Below are 20,908 nucleotides of genomic sequence, written 5' to 3'. Positions count from 1 at the left end.
CATTTTCTAGATATGAAATTATATTTTAAGTATATATTTGTTTTATTTGCTTTTTAAAAATTATGAATTAGTTCTTTTTATTTCTTATTGGTTTATATAAATTATGTCTAGTTCCTTTTTAGTTTCTTTTTATTGATATGCATATTCGTGTCGGGAAGGTTTCTGTAGACAAGGGTTTCTAAAATGCATTGGTTTCTAAATTAATTTTTCTGAATAATAATTTTTTTTTTAAAGTTTAATTTAATACTTGACTTTACATTGCTTATTTCTCAAAAAACTTCATTGGTATTTTCCTTTTATAACTTTAATTATTAATTACTAATTTCTAAAGGTACCACTTTATTGGTATTTTTTTTTGGACATTCTTCACTCTTTACTTTTTGTTTTGACTTTTACCCTTGCCTGCATGAATGAAGAAACACGAATTGAATGATTGGAGAGTTAGGTTTGGAGGCAACTTCTCCTTGATAAGTCTGTCTCCTGTCTGCTCAACAGTCACTCACTTATGCATCTTAAAAAAAATTTCTTTAGATTAATTTTAATTTGCTAAATTGGTGAATTTATTTTCATGATTTGGTTTTGCACTTGATTTACTTATGCTATCTGAATTTAAATGATATTGTAGATTAGTTCGAAAATTAAATCTTTTATATGTTTGCACATTTTTTAATTATTTTAACTTTAAATTTGCTTTTTCACGTATGTACATGTTTGTTAAAATTTAAATTTAAATTTGTTTATATATATATATATATATATATATAAACAAATTTAAATTTAAATTTTAATTAAAAATCCAGCGTTACATATATATATATATATGTAACGCTGGACTGAATAATAAAAATATTCTAATTAAAAATATTAAGAAATTATATTCTCATTACAAGAGGTATCTCAGTACAATTTTTGAAATTCTGAAAATTGTATTCAACAAGTGACAGACGACCATTGACTCTTGGTCCCAAAGAAACAAAAGTGGAAGCTACTGAATTTTAAAAAACAGACGTTTGATATGGATTTAACTAAAATTTCCTTTTACTGGATACAAGTCATAATAAGTATTTCTTTACGGACATTGTTATAGTAAACGTTCGTTGGCTTTCTTACAGCTTTTTGCTCATGCCTAGCAGCGTGGTTCATATGATTGAATCTCCACAACTTTTTTTCCTGCAAAACAATATTCAGTGTGGAATAGTATCTTCCTCATCTGGCATAAAGATTTAAATATAGTAACATAACAAAAAATTAAAAACTGGTGGGTAAGCAATCCTGAGAGAATGAAACAAAGAGAGCAAAGGGTTTGACCACTCCAGACCCTTCCGCAGTCGATAGCAAAGGAGAGAGCGAGGGGTGGGGAGCGTTACGCGCCGGAAAGCGATCTCTCCGCGTTGGGCGTTTCGAATTTCTCCGTCTGGTTCCAGAGGCAGAGAGCCCTTTCGTATTGGCCGCTCACTCAATTTCTCGTCTTGTGCTCAGGTGCCCCGATGAGGGATCGGCGGACTGCGCAAGGTGCCCCGCTGCTGTTGTTACTCACGACGACGCTCACCACAGCCGTGAGCGGGGCCTTCGAACCCGAGAGAATGCCCTGGACGCGGTTTCCACGTCTGGTGTCGTCAGACTTGGATATGGAACCGGGAAAAGCAGGTAAAGAGTGATTTACGTTTTCCCTTCCTTGTTCTTTGTTTTGCTTTCTCGGGATTATTACCGTTTATCATTGCTTTGAAAAAAAAAAAAAAAAAATCAATTTCGCTGATTTCAGCTGAAAATTGTGTTGAAGCTCTTCCATCTCCCAGGTTATGAATGCTGATTACAGCTGTCTCAAGTTATTTAAACTATAAAATCATGCGTGGTACATTTTGTCTTTTTTACAAATTTTTTTTTCCATTACACGAAATAATCATTTTTGGATAATGATTTTTTTTGGATGATTTTTATCAATAATTAATATTAAATTACAGTTATAAATAAATATGATTTTGTTCTTTCTAAAAATAATCGCAATAAAAAATCAATGATTCAAAATATGATATTATTTTAAGACCTGCATCAGTAAATTATTTAAAGCCACCAGTTATTATTCAGACCAAGGAAAAGTCCTGATATTTTCTGTAATGGATTTTTCATATCTAGTCATTTGAACATATTTGTCATTACCATTCAATTTTAATTGGTTTTTCTAACATTATGTGTTATATATAACGGTATATATTTTCTCATTATTTCAATTGGGTCTTACTGTATTTGTCAGTGTTCTTAAGAAAATAAATAAATAAAAAATAATAATAAATAAATAAAAAATCTAAAAGGTTTCAGATTTTAAATTACGTCCAAAGGGACGTTTCTTTAGCATTTGTGTGTTACCTTTATTTATTAAATATGTAAGGATTATGTTAATTTTATTAACAGTTAAATTTTGAGTTAAACTTCCTTTCCTATCGATTCTTAATTTCAGCTTACTACTCCCGGCTAGAACGTAGTTTTAGAATCACGTCTGAATGCTAGTTAGGAAGAGCGGTATATAACCGCGAAGTTCCACAGTCTTAGAGAGAGAGATACCAGATATTCTGGGTGCACGCGTCCGCCTTTTTAGGCTACTCTCTCGTAAGCTATTATTACGCTCGTCCCTACTTTAGGCCCTTGATAGCTTCGCAATCAATTAGCTTTAAGGGGCCAACTCGATCAGAATCTTGATACCTTCGGCTATATCTCTTTAGTTAAGATTAGTTTAGTTTAATTTTTCAGTCTCTTAAGTTCAAGCCCAAGTGTCGGCTTTATTGTACACTCCAAGACGGAGTTCTGTTAAATCTTATCTGAATAATAAAGAGTTATTTACCCTTCCATCTTGTTGTTTCCTGTCACACGAACTCAAGCGATTATTCGCTTATCAGTTCTTAAGATTCTTCACTTACAACAGTAATTTAGAATTACACAGTGGAGAATCCTACAAATATAATGCAGGACTCTAAAATTTGCTGGCAACCGTTTGAAAAGTGAACGGACATTTATAGTGATTCAACGCAAAATCGTAAAACGAAAACAATAGTTCTTCAGGGGCAAAGCCCCTTTGGACTAAAAACTACGATTTCACATATAATTGCACTACAGTTATTTATATTATATACGAATTTCGTAACAGCAGTATTTCATTTTAGAATAAATAATTTCATTAATTATTTAATTTCCGTATCATATTCATACCTAAATGCGAATTATACGCCGAACTCGAAATGAGAGGTTTCAGGTTTTATCTTCTTTTAAATTAACACTAAACTTACTTTTCTAAATATTTTCTTAAATTCCAAAACCGCTGAAATAAGAAACAAATGCTTTAGAATTATTTCAATATTAATTATGAAAAAGCTCTTTAAATATAATATATAATTTATGTAGGTTACAAAAGCCTGTTAATAAAATACTCTTTTTTTACTTTAACGTGTAACTGCAAAACTCAAATTTGGCGGAAGTTGGGAAAGCTGTGTTTTCTGCGGAATAAGTTCATTTGGTGAAAGTATAGTTAGTATTCAAAGCAAAAAGATGACACGCTAAGTAATAGAAGAAAAAACGTGGTTAAAGATGAAGGAACTAATTTTACTAACAATATCAATTGAGTTCAAAATCGTCTAAAAATGTTGGTCAAAACTTTATTTGGGCAGATTTATCAGACGTCATCTGTTATCGTTGCTGTTAGCTCATTCTTTTCCTTTTCGATTTTCCGCCAACAATTTTTTTCCCTGCAACTAGTCTATGGCAATAAAATGTGCAACAAATCGGAAAAAAAAAAAAAAAAAAAAAAAAATTAATTTTTATTTAAAAAAAATCTGTTTTGCTAATCCGCCTTCGTTTAATCATGAATAGACTGCATTCGCTAACTTTCCAGTTTATTTTAAGAAACTGTTAGTTATTGATAGTTTTACATGAAAATGCAGCGAATGTTCTGCATTTATGTTTTTACAGGATAATGACTATTTTATACTTAGATATTATTCTCTAGATCTAGAAGACTATGTTTGCAAAATGTAGTGAATGTTCTGTATGTATGTTATTAAAGGATAAATGACTGTCTTCTAATTAGATACTGTTCTCTGGATGGGTTATACTTTGCATGTAAATGTAACGAATGTTTTGCATTTACGTTATTAGAGGATAATAAATCTTGGGTGTGGAGAATCATCATCCACCACTCTTTTAGTTCGGGCGCCACTGTAGAGACATTAGTTATTTTTTCTTTGGAAGTAAGAAAGATGAAAATGAGCAATGCCTTTGCCAGAAATCGAACAAAACTCTGGAATACACCCCCAGCGTGTGCAGACTACCACACTACGAGGGCATGCTAAGAAGGCGGGAGAAATACCTTATAGATACTACTATTTTATTTTGGAAAATATTGTTCCGAGAAATATATGTCTAGGTTCAATAATTAAAGAATTAAAATGTGTAGCCACGATTCGAATATCACTTACGATCATTTACAAAATACATATATTCATATCAAGATTATAATTGCTGCATCAAAAACTAAAAAATAAGTTATAATGCAAAATTAATTGGTGATTTTTGTGAATTAATAATAATTTATAATAATATATTTTAAAAATTAATAATATTTAATTAATATTTTCCTTTGTTGTTATTTTTCTTTCTATATCTTCGTCTATATAGTGGTTAAACGAATTTTAATTTGCAGTATTCAGTTTTATTTTTTTATTTTATTGTAACTGATTGTTAAGCGTTTATGCTCTCCTCTGAAATCATTTAATTTTTAAATTCAATTCACTGGGCATAAAATTTGATATTTTCTAATTTTTGATTTTTGAGTGTAAAAGTTTTCAATAATTCATAAATCTGAACTCTTATTATTTCGATAGTTTATAAGAATCACTTAACTTCAGATATTGGTGAAATTAGATCCTTATATTATCATTTTTAAATAACAAATAACAATTAAAATTTCTAAATAATAAATAAGAATTGTAACACAAATTAAATTGACAATTCTGAAATTATAATTAATATGTAATCAATATAGCATCAAATAGAAAATGTTTCTTATAAATGCTGTTTATTTTTGAAGTATTATAATTACTTCATTTCGTAAATTTTCGGTAAATATTTATGTATGTTAAATTACTTTTAATTATGACATCGATCAATGCAACTTACTTATGTGTCTCTTTTGCAGAAATAATTATTGGCTAATAGTATATTTTCAGTGCATAGTATTTTGATAAAAAGATGCGAATGAGAACGTTATGTGCTGATTCGGTTTTTTTTGTGATGCACAATCACATTACACTGAATTCGCTGCCGGAGGATACAACGAAAAAATATTAAATATAGCACACTGACCTACAAGCTTCATCAAATTAGAAGTAAACAAATAATTGTTTTCTATAAATGCTTGCGCTAAAATTTTGCTTATTTTCTTGAAATAAATTGCGATATTATAAATAAAAAAATTAAGAAAATAAAATTTGAAAGCTTCAGATTTTATATTACGCCCAAACGTGCGTTTTTATATCATTATTTACAAACACGTACACGTTTCGAGAGTATTCGGGCTAAAGCCAATTTTGTGCTAAAAATATTTAAAAACAGCATATCTTTAGAATTTCTGATTGACATTCTCGCGCGCTGGAGATAAAAATGCTCGCCTTCAAATCATTGAGTTTATTAAACATTCATTAAAGTCTTACAAATTATAAAATATAAAATTCGAAATTCAAAATTCGGGCTTCTAGGTGCCCACGTTCGGGTGGAGGACTAGGTTATTCAAAACTTGAAGCCTCTAGGTATCGTTGTTTTTTCACAATGCGAGAAACATACATATATTCATGCAGATTTTTCATTATTTAATTTCTGTTAAATATAATACAGGGCGATAAAATTTTGTGGCAACAATCTGAAAAGCGATGCATCGCATTTATGTGATCCAACCCCAAATGCCGTTTCGAGGTTAATATCCCTTCTGGGTTAAATGCGCTTTATAGTATGCCCCTTGGGCTAGTAAAAATAAGAGAGAAAATTTCATTAGGAATACAACTGAAATTTTATTTTAGTTAAAAGGAAATTTATTCAGAAATGATATTTTCAATTCTGTTTCTAAAATTTTTTTAAGTTACATCTGTTACAGGACCTTATACACATGAGAAATTTCATTTCCGATTTCCGTAAGAAATGACACTCATAAATAATAAAAGCTACACTCGTTTAGGGCACTTGTATAACTCGTTAAATTAACTTGTATACCTCCTAGGAAGTAACTTTAAATGAAAAGAATGGACATATTTTATGAGCTAAAATCTGGTCTTCCTTCTTCAGGAATAAATTAAAAGCTCTACCGTTTGCGTTTTGTAGGCTATCGTTTTTTCATTTGTGATTAACGTCAAGCAATTTAGAGTAAAAATTAAACTTATATCCCTTTTAGGAATTAACTTTAAATGAAAAGACTGAGTATATTTTAATAGATAAAAATCTGGTCTTCCTTCTTCAAAAACAATTTAGAAGGTAAGCTCTACCGTTTGCTTTTTGTAAGTCGTCGTTTTTTCACCTGTGATTAACGTCGAACAAATTTAGAGTTTTGAAGTTACATAGAAGTTCTTTAAATGTACACTTGCATCCAAATGTACACTTACAAATGTACACATTACTTTCTGTGTCTATCTATCATTCTATAAAAATAATAAAATATTCACCTCTGGTTCTGTGTCTTCAACGTTAAGTATGGTAACTGTCTTTCAATCTGTTGCCTCAAGATATATCCATATGCCGATTAACCGAGTGCGGATGAACTGGTTTGCAGATAAACTGTACATTGTTTAAAGAAGAGTTAAGGTTGCTTATTGACGAGCGATGGAAAAATTATTACCTTTGACCATCAGTATAAAACTAAACTGACTATAGGAAAAAAAAAAAAAAAGAGAAGAAGAACAAAAAGAACAAAAAAAAAGTGTTTATTCTTTATTCATCTTTTTTTTTTTTTGAATACCTATTTAATTTACATAACCATAGAGCTTGCTCTCCGGATTAAATAATCAACTGCTTGAAAATACAACTAAATTGTTTCTTGTATTTTCTGCTAATTATAAATATGAGTTATTACTACTTTCTGTGCGTATTAATTGCCTCGGTTTAACGTAATTTTGTTTTGTTCAGTCGGGAACGTCATCTCTAGTATCACTCCAGAGCTGACTGTATACTCATTTTTTCTTTCATTCTACAATTTTTTCCCCTTTTTAGGTTTTCTTCTCTACTTTTATAAATTTATATGACTAAGGTATATTTTCTTATTTCTGGGAAATCAGTTTTTTGCAAACTGCAATCTCTGATTCAGCTTCACATTTTCGATAAAAGTTACACAAATCGAACTGGGATCACTCACGGGGTCCTTCATGCGGAATTCTCAAGATACGTAGTATTTTGAGGAGAAATGGGAAGTGTTCCTGTGATACTCCAGACACGTGTCTACCATCTCGCTCTTCTCAATAGACTGTCGGAGGCAAACGCTACGAGTTCAACCACTCGAATGGAGTAGAGGTGATGATGGATGATGTTTCTGCCGCAGGGAAGATTCAGAAGAGGAGATGGTCTTATCGCTGCCTGAACACGCAGCTCGAATTTGCATATACTTACTCCTATTGCCAAAAGGACATTCTTTCCTACGGTTTTTCAAGCGCTTATCGGAACTGAAAGTCGAAACGACACGTACTTTGCGAAATACGTTTTGCTTCTTTACCTCTGCATTTTCCTATCCTTCATACGATATTTTTGTGCATTTCACTGGTTCACGAAGCAAAGCGGAATTTTCAGGAATCAAGAATCAGATAATAAATTATTGTTTTTAATACGGCTAGGGATAACAATCAGAATGGATTTGAACGTTCAGGTACAGTTACCAAATAACTCAAATTCCTAAGAGCTTAATTAAATTTAATTAAATTAATCAAATTTCGAAACTGATTTTAGTAACCTAATTCGGCACGGAGGAAATGATGTATCACCAGGGTGCCTGGGTTCTGAAAAGGAAAATATATAAGTTATTCCATCAATAAATGCCATAAGTTTGTTTATATCTTCATTATTTTATGAGTTAATGGGTCCGGGACTTTATAAACACCTTGTATTTTAAAGTAGTTCTTACATTAAGGGAATTTAGACAGTAATCATAAGAGACTGCCCAAAGACTGCCGACTTTGCAAAGACGTCGCAAAGTGGTCGTGGTAACTTTTACGACGTCTTTACAACGTTGCAAAGACGCAAAATATTTGCCGCTGCATCTTGGCAATTTGTCGACGTCGCTGAAACGTCATGATATGACCGCTTTTAGACGTCGTCGTTTTAGCACTTGTTTTTATTTCATGAGCATTACTTTTAAAATGAAAAGAGACTAAATCTGTCCTTTCAAGAATCTGAATTCCGCATAAGATTTACTTTGCAATGTTTCATTACTTTATTTCATCTAAATATATTAATTTAAGGTAGATTCATCTAATGAAATGTAAATTTAATATAAATATTTTTGATTTATTAAATTTAATTAGTACTAAAAATACATACTAAATAATTGTTTAAAATTTTGTTACTTATACCCCATGGTGTGTAACGAAAATCAAAATTCACAGACAATCTAGGAAAAGTTGGGAAAGGGGAAGAGCTGGTGATGAACCTGTAAAGACACTGAGCATATAAACACAACAAGCAGACATCTAGCAAGCGTATATACAGCATACAATAAGAGTCAACATAATCACAGACAGAGAATATAAGAAAATACGATCACTATAATATAATAGCATTACAACATGAAGCCATCAGTCTATAACTATTATACACATAGTGATATAAACAAAATTAGCAAGAGTATACAATATCTCAAACGGAGAAATATGATCAATGTAATATAATAACTGAGCGTGGCCAACTGCCAATTACTACTATATACATATATGGAGTGAACAAAATATCAGGGCATGTAACAAGATTGAACAGATGTCATCACATTAGTTGTTACTGTCCGACAAACTAAATACATTTTCGAATATGTTAAAAAATAACTCCCTGAGTGAGATTCGAACCCGCCATCTCTTGCATGGGAGAAAGAGAGTTACTTCTAAGCTACCCCTTCGTCAAAGAAGTCTTTACGGGCGGGGATCGAACCCTCAATCTACTGAACTGACTGAAGAAGCGTGGTGTAATACCCCGCGGCTAGTGCTTATTCTTTAGTAACTTAATCTTGGCGGAAAATTTGGTCGATAGGTCAGTGCTCTAGTTATTTAAATATTATCTACCAATCTTATAATTTGATGCTTCTGAATTATCCGTTGGTTTAGCAAATATCTCTTTATCTAATTAAAATTTTAACATACTGTAAAATTAATTGTCTTAAAATTACACTATAAATGATAATTCATCTAGAGTGGCCTTAGATAATACTACCCCAGAACAAGTGAGGTCTTCCAAGACCGATTTGATTTAACTTGAGCCATCCGATATTATTTGCAGAAGGAATGCTGATCAAACGAATATTTAGATAGGTGTGTGCGTGATTATGGCAAAGCCTCGAGGGCTATCTGCCTAAGAGGAGGGATGCCTTCGTGGAGGACTTTCTAAGGGAAACTGGCTCGTATACACGTTACACATGGGTAAAACCACGAAAACGCTCATGCAGCCAGCCCGTTCTCGGGATTCGAACCTCGGATCGAACTACCAGTGTTCGGCGACTTTACCGCCCGGCCGCTGGTGGGCTATTTAGATAGGAATAAACCTTTTGCACTGTGCAGTCAAAGCACCAGTTTTTAATAAAGTAAGCAATATCGCAGATTTTTCAAAACTTGAATTAATGAACTAATAAATAATGTAACTGTCATATGCATGCTATCAGTATAAAAAATTTAGCAAAAATATAATTTTTTCGCTCCAATTTTATCAGCAAAACACAAAATTATTATGAAAATATGGGCAAACGCTAGATTTTAATTTAAAGCAAGGAAAATAATCGGATTAAGAAAAGTAACTAAAATAACCCATATACATATATTTAAAACAAAAAATATGAAACAAACTTATTAAATGTAATTGGAATCAATTGGCAATAGACCTTCAAATTGAAAAATTTTAATTAACCGCATCCCCGCTTCAAAGCATACGCTTTGCTGGGTCACTCTGCCGCATGCTACGTCACTCCGTCCCTGCAGTCTTCCTGCACTGAGACATCTGTAGCCCAGTAGTTTCTCAGAATTAAACCAATGACGTTTTGGCTATAAATAGAATCGAAGTGAATACATATTGCTTTTTGCCCTGCTGTTGCCCGATAAACCACGTCTCTCGCTTCGCCTTGTTCTTGTCTAAAATGTAAACTACATATATCAATATTATGAAGCCTGTTTAGCACGCCTAGTGTATCGGGTATGACCAGAAGTATATTTCTGAATAATTATTGCTGAAAAAAATAAAAATGATGTTTTTATTTCAATAAAAATTAAATTAATCGCTAAATAAAAGGATGTATTTATGTTTGAAGCCAGTTGTGATTCACTAGTCCTAAGAAACAGTCTTCGCTGTCATGACTCAAGCCTGATTTGGGTTTCATCCTCCCCCCAAAATCACATCATCACGTGTATATAGAACAATTAATAGTCTCAAAAATGTGATGAAATCTTAAAAACGAACTGCATTTTTGAAATCAGCAGGATAGAACATTCTGTTAAGTTCATTTACTTTCTTCGGCGTTTTTAGGTGCTGAGCAGTCGATATGCATGGAAAGCTGACCCAAAACAGTAAATTTATTCTCAGATATCTGTGAGATTTTCAATTTGTTTGTATTTTTGATTACTTAAAATATTAAATATTTTGTTAATAGAAGTTTACCGTATGGAAATAATATAAATATAATAGTTTTTTCTTTCTTAAAAATCAATTTTTACCTAAAGTATTGCAATTGCTTTTCTAAAACTATGAGACATTGTAGCAAAAAGTTTTGTTATTGGAAATACTTGGCTACGATAAACATTTAAGGAATTAAAATCTGTAGCCAGATTTAAATCTAAAACATAATTTTTATATCTGTTTAAGATATTGTGAATCTTTTGTATAGGGAAAGATTACGTTTTACGTTTGATTTTTTGAAAGGAAAAGATTTCTAATATAAGCTCAATTTAAATAGTTGAATAAGTGATAATTAAAGATATATAAATAAATGCAATTTTAAAACAAATATTTAACTTAAATAAGATTTTGTTAAAATTTTGGCAAATGCATTTTCGAATGTTGACTTCATTTCACTTTAAAAGTGTTCTTAAATGAAATATCCTCGATTTTAAGACAATAAAATGCAAAATTAGAAGATGTGCATGAGGTATAAATGCGTTTCAAACTTTAAAGAAATTAAAAAAGATGTTTAGAAAAGCTGTTTAAATTACCTATGTCATTCTTAGCATTCTTGTAGCACACTGGAAAATATTTATCATTAAAGTAAGAAATTCTGTGCTTTCTATACAGTGTTATTAACTTCGTTTTAAAAACGCCTGGTTATTATGATTTAGTACTATGAATCAAATCACAGCATGAAATTTAAAAATATCTATAGTTGGACCGATGTTTTCATCGATTTCTATAATTTACCTTGTTAATGTAAAATTCATCGATTGGTAGCTTTACACATCAGTACAAACCAAGAAAACATGTTTCTGCTCAGTGTTTCTGAAATATGTTGTGTAATTATTTATTCTTTTACATGAATAATTTAGAATATTTCTGCGTACATTTGAAAATTTATTTTCATTAAGGGTACGGTGGGCTTTAAAAATCAGTTTTTTTAGTTTTTGTGTTTTCAACGAGGAATTTTATACGTATGTAACATTAGTTTATAATTTATATGTCCAAATTTCAATTTATTTTAAATTTAAAACTTTTAAAACAAATAGTTAATTATTTTAATTAAGGATTTAAAATGGTCCTTGCACACTAATTTTCAATATTTTTTCCTAATTTTTCCTTTTAGTTATAAAGACCTGAATAAAGGTTTTTTTGTGTGTCCGTTATTGAATATGATGGATCAGAAATTTTTAAAAAGGAATTTTGTGATTTTTAACTCAGTTTTCGGAAAAAAAATCACCTTTTGTTAAACATTATCACAAGTTTAAACTTCTTAATAACCTCATATCCCAAAATGCATACACAAATCTATTGTAACATATAACAAGATGGTTTCTTCCAAATATCACTTATTTTTAAGTAAAAATGAGACGCATGGAGCATTTTCAAGACATACGAACTGCGAAAAACTTTGTTTTGAGAAAATCGAATTTAAATTTTTTCTTCAAACTTACCTTTAATACATGGTCATGAGAAACAGCAAATTAAATATAAATATATAGACACTAGATAACAGTTTTGTATCATTTAACTATTTTTAATCGCATAACATTAAAATTTGAGAAAAATAAACATATCGCAAATTGGTAAGTGATTCGAAGTTAGAGGTAGAAACAATTTATGAATTACATCCAATGAAACTTTTACAATTCACCTGCATCATATGTTTTACCTTCATTTGTTACATTTACAGTATCTTTTAATGCTTTACAATATTTTTGACTATTTCTGTTTTTCCCTAAGCAAGTAAACTTCTCTGTTTGCTTTGGTTCAAGCGACGTTGATCATGCTATTTTGCGACGACTAGGGAAAACGAGTTTGTTTCTTCCTGTTCTACGCGTATAGTAATTGCATAACCAAAGTTAAATTCACTGATAGTTCAATTCAGAACTCAAACAACAAAAATCAGCGTTATATTTTCAAATTTTCACAGGACTAGTTTCGATGGTTTTACCGAACCATCATCATCAACTGCAAAAGCGCAAATGAACGAGATAAGATACAATGACTAGATAAGATAAGAGAGCCTGAACAGGAGATAAGCTACTGGCGCCATATGTTGATTAAACCAGAACTAAAACACAATTTCTTTAAAGGCTGAAGGCAAAGATGGATTGGAATTAGGGTCGTTAACTAGAACAGAAAAGATTTTTTGAATGTGAAATGCCTCTAGAAAATCCAGTTCACCAATGGAAGATGTTTTTTGAATAATTTTGGCAGCAGAAAAATTGAACGTGTGATTTTCGGACCAACAATGTTGGGCAACAGAAGACTTCTGTGTTTACTTTTTCTAATGTATGCCTCACGTTCCTTAACGCGAAATTTTACGGTTCTCTTAGTTTGGCCAATGTAAATTAAGCCCGACTGGTAAGGAATCCTGTAAATACTCCAGGAATTCATATCCGGAATGGGGTCCTTGAGTATGGAACTCAGAATTTTATTGATAGGAGAATAAACGACCCGAAAGTTAAATTTCTGTAAAATACTTAAATAAAAATTTCTGCATTAATAGTTCTCAATATTTACATTTCTAGCCTTTTTTTTAAGAAATAAGCACTTCTTTTGGGCAAATATATAAATTATACATCAGTAAATAACTGTTGAAATACATTTTTTTTACATTTTATCCAAAATTTAAAGGGCAAAATTTACATTGTTTACACATTTCAGATGCTTGTAACTTCTTTAAGAATTAAAATATTTGAACTCGGTTTTTTTGCATATGACGTAGTTATATATGTGGAATATTACGTAAAAAAAAAAAATTCTATATTTTCGTTGAATTTTAGCTATTTTAAAGTGCACCGTCTCCCTTAAACTTGAAAAGCAGCGGGCTATACTCAGGTAATAAAAACTCTAATCTTAGACATGAGATACTTTGCATCAGCTATCAAGGCAAGATATTCGATGTAAAATGTGGCTTTCTCCACATTTGCATCTAAAAATAGCACCATCTAAAAATTTAGCACCATCTAAAAATGGAAGTTCACCCACCTCCCCTCAATGTGTCGTTCTGAATTAGTTCAGCTTCGGTAGTCGGTGAACAAGTGATTGGTTTGTGTGGATCATTACGATGATGGACGAGTGTTCTATCTACCCCAGAAAGAGGAGTGGGGTAGCCGACTAATGGACCCGCACAGACCGATAATAGTACTCGCCCGAATCCCTTCTCTGCCTTTCTCCCTCATCAACAAAATCCAGGGTTATATTCTTCTCAGAGACAGGACAGGCAGACCCTGCTTCGTACATTACCACAGCTGAGACATCGATAAGGTTTTTCATAAATGAAACCATGATGTACTTAGACAGGTTATTTATATCTTTCTTTTCGTCTGGATAAGTAACAGCTACTCATCCGGAATATCTACAGTATTAGACGTAAGGTAGTTGAACATGCCTCTGTTGGAAAGTTACTAAAAATTGATTTTGCAAGGAATAAATGTGTAGCTGATACTATAAAAACAAACCTCCTTTGGCTGCGCAGAATACGATACACCGCTTTTGTTACATAGCTTGTATGCTTAATATCAGAATCGATGATCAGATGCTGATTTCAAATGTTAATAAAATAACTAATTAATAAATAAGGTAAAACAACAACACCAAAAAAAAAATCTGAAAGGTTTCAGATTTTAAATTACGTCCAAAAGGGCGTTTTTTTTTTAACGTTTTGTGTGTTACCTTTATTTATTAAATATCATGTTCTTTGCACCCATAAAATTCAGTTCAATAGCAATGTCGCAAAATAATTTTAAAATGAGCATATCTTTAGAATTTCCGATACACAGTTCCGCGCGCTGGAGTTAAAAATGTTTTTTTTTTTTTTTCCCCCCGTAGAGTGTTACCATGGCTCGCTTTGAAATCCTTGAGTTTGTTAATCAAAAATTATTTAAAGTTTTACAAAACAGGAAATCGATCATAGAACAAATTCCGAATTTCAAATTTGGTCTTCCACATGCCCATATTCGTAGAAGGATGATGTCATTCAGAATTCGATGGCTCTATGTACCGTTGTTTTATCACAGTGCGAGAAATAGACATACACTTATGCAGATTTTTCGTTATTTAATTTCTTGAAATATAATGCAGGACTCTAACATTGGGTGGCAACAGTTTGAAAAGTGAAACGGACATTTATAGTGATTCAACGTAAAATTCCAAAACGAAAACAATAGTCCTTCAGGGACAAAGCTTCTTTGGATTAATAAATAAATGTAAGTTTTTGGAGCAGCTTCCTTTAAGTTTTTTTTTTTTTTTTTTTTTTAGTCCAAAGGGATTTGAATCCCGAAGGACTATTAGTTTCGTTTTGGCATTTTGCGTCGGACTCATAAATGTCGGTTCACTTTTCAAACTGTTGCACAAAATGTTAGAGTCCTGCATTATATTTGAAGAAATTAAATAATGAAAAATCTGCATAAATGTATGTATATTTCTCGTATTGTGATAAAACAACGGTACATAGAGTCATCGAATTTTGAATAACGTAATCCTCCAACGAATATGAGCATGTGGAAGACCAAATTTGAAATTTGAAATTTGTTTTATGATCGATTTCCTATTTTTTAAAACTTTGACGAATTTTTGATTAACAAACTCAAGGATTTCAAAGCGAGCAATGGCAACGTTGTGCAGAAAAAACATTTTTATCTCCAGCGCGTGAGTCTCTGTATCGGAAATTCTAAAGATATGCTCGTTTTAAAACTATTTTGCGATATTGCTGTTGCACTGGATCTTATGGTTTAAGTGCGAGGAACATGATATTTAATAAAGAAAGGTAACACACAAAATGTTAAAAAACGCCCCTTTGGACGTAATTTAAAATCTGAAACATTTCAGATTTTTTAAAAAAATTTATTTATTTATTTATTTATTTATTTATTATTTTTTTATTCCGATAGATTTACTTGGGACATCGTTGTTTTCTCACGTACTGCTGAATGAAACATTTTGAACTGGCTTTGATACTCTTCCTTTGTATTTCCTGTATTCGAATTCGTAAAGATTACAGATCATTACATTCGAACCTGCAGCCATGTTGTTTCAGTACTTGGTTACAGATACCTAATATATTTTGTTATGATAGGTTAGGAAAGGAGTCTCTATGATGATTATTTGGATGAAACGTGATTAATTGGATTAATATGGATGAAACGTGACCTGCAAGAGCCGTCAATGTTTCCAATGCGAAGGTAGGTCTTTTCAATAAGTTTTCTTTTACAAGTCTCAAACAGGTAAGAAGATGTTCAGGGTGACATGGTGAGCATTACATTTAGTACAGACGGGGTAGATCTTATTTACCCTGTCGAATTTAAGACATTTCAGGTGTCCACTTAGGAGTGTCGTCTGAACGGGAAGTACGATAATGGAACATTTGAAATGCTGTAGTGTAAGTAATGAAACATTTAGCCATGATTCTGTGTTATAGTGATATTCATTTGTCAAAGTGGTAACATGCGATTGATCGACAAAGCACATTCTGTGAATTCTCTAAGGTGGCTATGGATGTCAACAGGGCACATCGAAAGCCACACAATGAATAGTGGATATTATGTAATCATGTACCAGAACACGAGAAAGGAAAAGGACCGGATTTGTTGAGACAACGATTGCATGCGGAATTTTTTATGTTGTTCCTACCTGTACTCGATGCTGTTAACGCTCTACAGACTGTATACACCTGTACATTGACGCTATATAGCGGTAGTGTTGTAGTCATAGTATTTTTTAATCCAAAGGGGCAATTTGCCCAGAAAGACTATTAATTTCGTTTTGGCATTTTGCGTTGGTTTACTATAAATGTCGGTTAATTTTTCAAATTGTTGCCACCAATTATTAGAGCCCTGTATTCTATTTAAAGAAATTAAATAATGAAAAATTTGCATAAATTTATGTTGCTCGCATTGTGATAAGACAACTGTACCTAGAGTCATCAAATTTTGAATAACGTAACTCTTCACCGAATATGGGCATCTGGAAGCCCTAATTTGGAATTTGTTTTATTACTTATTTCATATTTTGTAAAACTTTAACGAATTTTTAATTAAAAAACTCAACGTTTTCAAAGCGAGCAAAGGCGACACACCATAGGGAAAAAAAAAAAAAAAAAAAAAAAAAAAAAAAATCTGAAATGTTTCAGATTTTAAATTACGTCCAAAGGGGCGTTTTTTAACATTTTGTGTGTTACCTTTCTTTTTTAAATATCACGTTCCTCGCACTTAAACCATAAGATCCAGTGCAACAGCAATATCGCAAAATAGTTTTAAAACGAGCATATCTTTAGAATTTCCGATACAGAGACTCACGCGCTGGAGATAAAAATGTTTTTTCTGCACAACGTTGCCATTGCTCGCTTTGAAATCCTTGAGTTTGTTAATCAAAAATTCGTCAAAGTTTTAAAAAATAGGAAATCGATCATAAAACAAATTTCAAATTTCAAATTTGGTCTTCCACATGCTCATATTCGTTGGAGGATTACGTTATTCAAAATTCGATGACTCTATGTACCATTATTTTATGACAATGCGAGAAATATACATACATTTACGCAGATTTTCATTATTTAATTTCTTCAAATATAATGCAGGACTCTAACATTTTATGGGAACAGTTTGAAAAGTGAACCGACATTTATCCGTCCGACGCAAAATGCCAAAACGAAACTAAGAGTCCTTCGGGATTCAAATCCCTTTGGACTAAAAAAAAAAAAAAAAAAAAAAAAAAAAAAAAATTATTTCCAACGCGCGAAACTGTGTATCGGTAATTCCATAGATATTCTAATTTTAAAATTATTTTGAGATATTGCTGTTCAATTGAATTTTGTGGTTTAAATGCGAAGAACATGCTATTTAATAAACAAAGGTGACACACAAAACGTTAAAAAACGCCCCTTTGGATGTAATGTAAAATCTGAAAGCTTTCAGATTTTTTGTTGTTGTTGTTGAAATAGGAAATGTGAAAATGTATGGTTCCTTCACCGAGACTCGAACCGTGAACCTATCAAATACACGTTGAGTGTGCTTCCAATTACGCCACGAAGGCATGCCCAAAGGAGGGGGAAAATATCTTAAACATTCTCCCTTTTAAAGGGCGACTGGGGATAAGGTAACCCAGTCGCCAAATCCTGGTGGTGACGAATTAACGTCAGCATGTTTTAGTTTTGGTGCCAGTCATTAAGTTTTTTGAGTGTGATTATCCCAGTGTGATATTCAATATAGTATTTTGTTTAAAAGACGCCATCTCAAATGAGGAATTTTTTACTGTGAAAGGGTTAACGTAACTTGCCACTAAGTTTTTCACAGAAACTGTTTCACAGGGAAATATTGCCCAGCTTATCATATTCTTTCCACAATCAGATGTAAATCCATGGGAGAAAAAATACTTGGGCAAGCTTAGAATTCGCACGATTTAAGAGAAAAGTGGAATTGTCTGATACTATTGTAGAGGCATTAGGATATTTTTATAGCAGGAGTGATGAAAAAGGAGCAATGCCTTCGCCGGGAATCGAACCACGCGCCTCTGGTATATGCGCCCAACGTGCAGATCACCACACCACGAAGGCATGCTAGGAAGTCGGGAGAAATACCTTATAATGTCACCTTGGTACTTTAGTAATGATAACGCATCCACGTCGAATATTTAAGATTCGTATCCGAGACTACAGTGTAACAGGCGTATCTAATCACCCGTATCTAAAAACACTACGCATGAAGCACCCAAATAATGTATTAAGTGAGTTGTTGTAGTTCTCTCATATTGGTTTTGAAAATCATATATACTGTACGTGCATATTTATACCAAATTTAATATTGGAAATTATAAATAAATTAACATCTATATAACTCTACAAACTACAATAATGCTGCTGTGTCTATTAGTTTATCGAAGAAACTTTTGTGAAATTGGAAGCTACACTATCTTCCAATAAATGTAATATTGTTATGAATTTACTATTTACAAATTACATGAAACAGTTGCATGACACACGTTACAAAAATTAGGCTGTACCTGTATGTTAAGAATAATGCGAGTCAACATTTCTTCGTTGTGGTAATACCCACTGACGTAACCCTTTCCTCCAATCCTCTAGTTTCGAGAACACTTTGATCAATTATTTTATTATCCTTTTCCGGCGATGGTTCTGCAGTGAATAAGACTCATCAAGTGACAACACAGCTTGGAAACCACTTCCTATTCAAAATAATGAGCTTGGTTTAAATTCTCCCAGAAAATGTGAAGCAGAATTTTGTCTAATAAATAACTAGTATAATGACTTTAAGGAATTGAGATTCGAGTTCGCAGTATAGAAACCAGTATATGTTGAATAACAAAACGCTATTAAATTACCGTTAAGATGATACGGTGTAATAAATTTTCATACTGAAACGAATATAATTTTATACGTTTGTGCATATGGTTATTGGGTCATGCAGGATCGTAATAAGTTAATTACGAAATGCATCAATTGGGGAATAGGGTAATGCAAGAGCTTGAATGTGAGTAATTCCCTAGGGCAAATTTCAATATAGGCACATTTCATGATGTAAATAAATGTAATGATTTATAAAATTAAAAAAAATCTGATGTGTACACCACACAACTTCCTTGCTCGGAATATTAAATTATAAGCATTTTTTCTTACATTTCATTTAAACGCATTGAATTGAATTAAATTTACTTCGTACGTAGCGCATGAACCACAAACATATAGCGCATGAACAAATAATTACAAATTTCATAATCATTATAAGAATTTATATAAATTTTTTTATCTGCATACGGAGAGTATAATAAATTACGAATTTAAAGGCGAAGTAATCAGTTACTCCTAATATGCAGATGTTGATTTTTGAAATTTAAAGGTAAAGTCCTTGGCATCGGCATATAAATTCCGTTAAAAATGAACAAACTGTTGCTTAATTATAGTAAATTTGGAGCCTAAGTATAAGTAATATAAGGAGTAAAAAATATTAGGGAAACGTTTATTAGCGTATTCGTTTGAAACGATTTATATATGTAAGAAAAATAAAGAATATGTAAAATATTAAATTAGCAGCTTAAAAGTAAATTTCCCTTCTGTAGTCTAAAAGTAGCAACTTCTATTTGCACTGCGTCACTTAGAGAAAACTCTATGTAATATGACTCTTACATAATTCTGATAATGTAAAGAACTAAAACTCAAGCAGCCAGTAATAATTTTACAGCAATATTAAATATCCAATCAAAATGCATTGAGAACTAAAACTAACTTAGCCTGATTTAAGATTTCACCCTAAAACATAACGCACTTGCTTTTTACGCTTTGGCCTAGCTGGACTGCAGTCAGTCTGTTCCTCCTTCGTTACTGCAAAATTATCTAAAATGTAAGCTTTTTGGGATAGGCACAATTAATGAGCGAACTTATCTGTGGCCGCAACATGTTGCTGAAAATAAAAAATGAAGATTTAATCTGTCTTTGCTCCGATTTCCTATTCATTATGGATCAACACTTCTACACCATCAAAATTTCTGGTAGTCCTTGTGTCTGAGTTTGATTTCGTCACATGTATATATTTCATTTATATTAATAAGTGAAATATTTTAAGTGCATTGTTTCAAAATTAAACTATGCTTATTTGTTTAACTCCTTATTTTAGTTATTAAAATATCGCCTGAATGACAATTCATTAACCCATGTTTGGCAACTAAATTTTCATTCAAGCGACTTGATACACCCTCGAAAAAATGATTATGTAGTACTTTCAAATTATTAATTACAGTGTTACACTTTTATTAGAATAAGGGTAATTAAATTTTTAGTATATTAAATATTTAACCGGGTAGGTAGTATGATAGTAATTATAATCCGCAATAGACATGACCTTACCAAACCAAATACATACTAAACCATATCGCTTCCAAATACGATTTCAGCTTTCCACAATCATGATCGGAATGCTTTGAGAAGTCAAATTAAATTTGGTTAGGTTGATTTTTCTAGATAAGCTCGCGATAGTTTCTGAACCCCAGAAGGTACACTTTCGTGGAGGACATTCTAAAG

At 31.9% G+C, this 20,908-nt stretch overlaps 1 protein-coding gene across 2 annotated transcripts in view; it reads left to right on the top strand.

The window, feature by feature from the left end:
- The first annotated feature begins 1,379 nt into the window (after positions 1 to 1,379).
- Positions 1,380 to 20,908, top strand: part of LOC118204531 (tolloid-like protein 1) — a 122,244-nt gene continuing 102,715 nt past the window's right edge. Inside the window, exon 1 of one of the 2 annotated variants that reach the window (XM_035376850.2) lies at positions 1,380 to 1,647. In XM_035376850.2, coding sequence (XP_035232741.1) covers positions 1,488 to 1,647 — 160 coding nt within the window. In that variant the 5' untranslated portion in view covers positions 1,380 to 1,487. The remainder of the gene's footprint in view (positions 1,648 to 20,908) is intronic. The other variant, XM_035376846.2, reaches the window with a different exon arrangement.

This window comes from Stegodyphus dumicola, chromosome 4 (genome assembly GCF_044657685.1).
Source record: "Stegodyphus dumicola isolate Sdum_Otavi_A_Nest chromosome 4, ASM4465768v1".
Lineage (NCBI taxonomy): Eukaryota > Metazoa > Arthropoda > Arachnida > Araneae > Eresidae > Stegodyphus > Stegodyphus dumicola.
The sequence above is the reverse complement of the archived record's forward strand: the minus strand, read 5'-3'. Positions and strand labels throughout refer to the sequence as shown.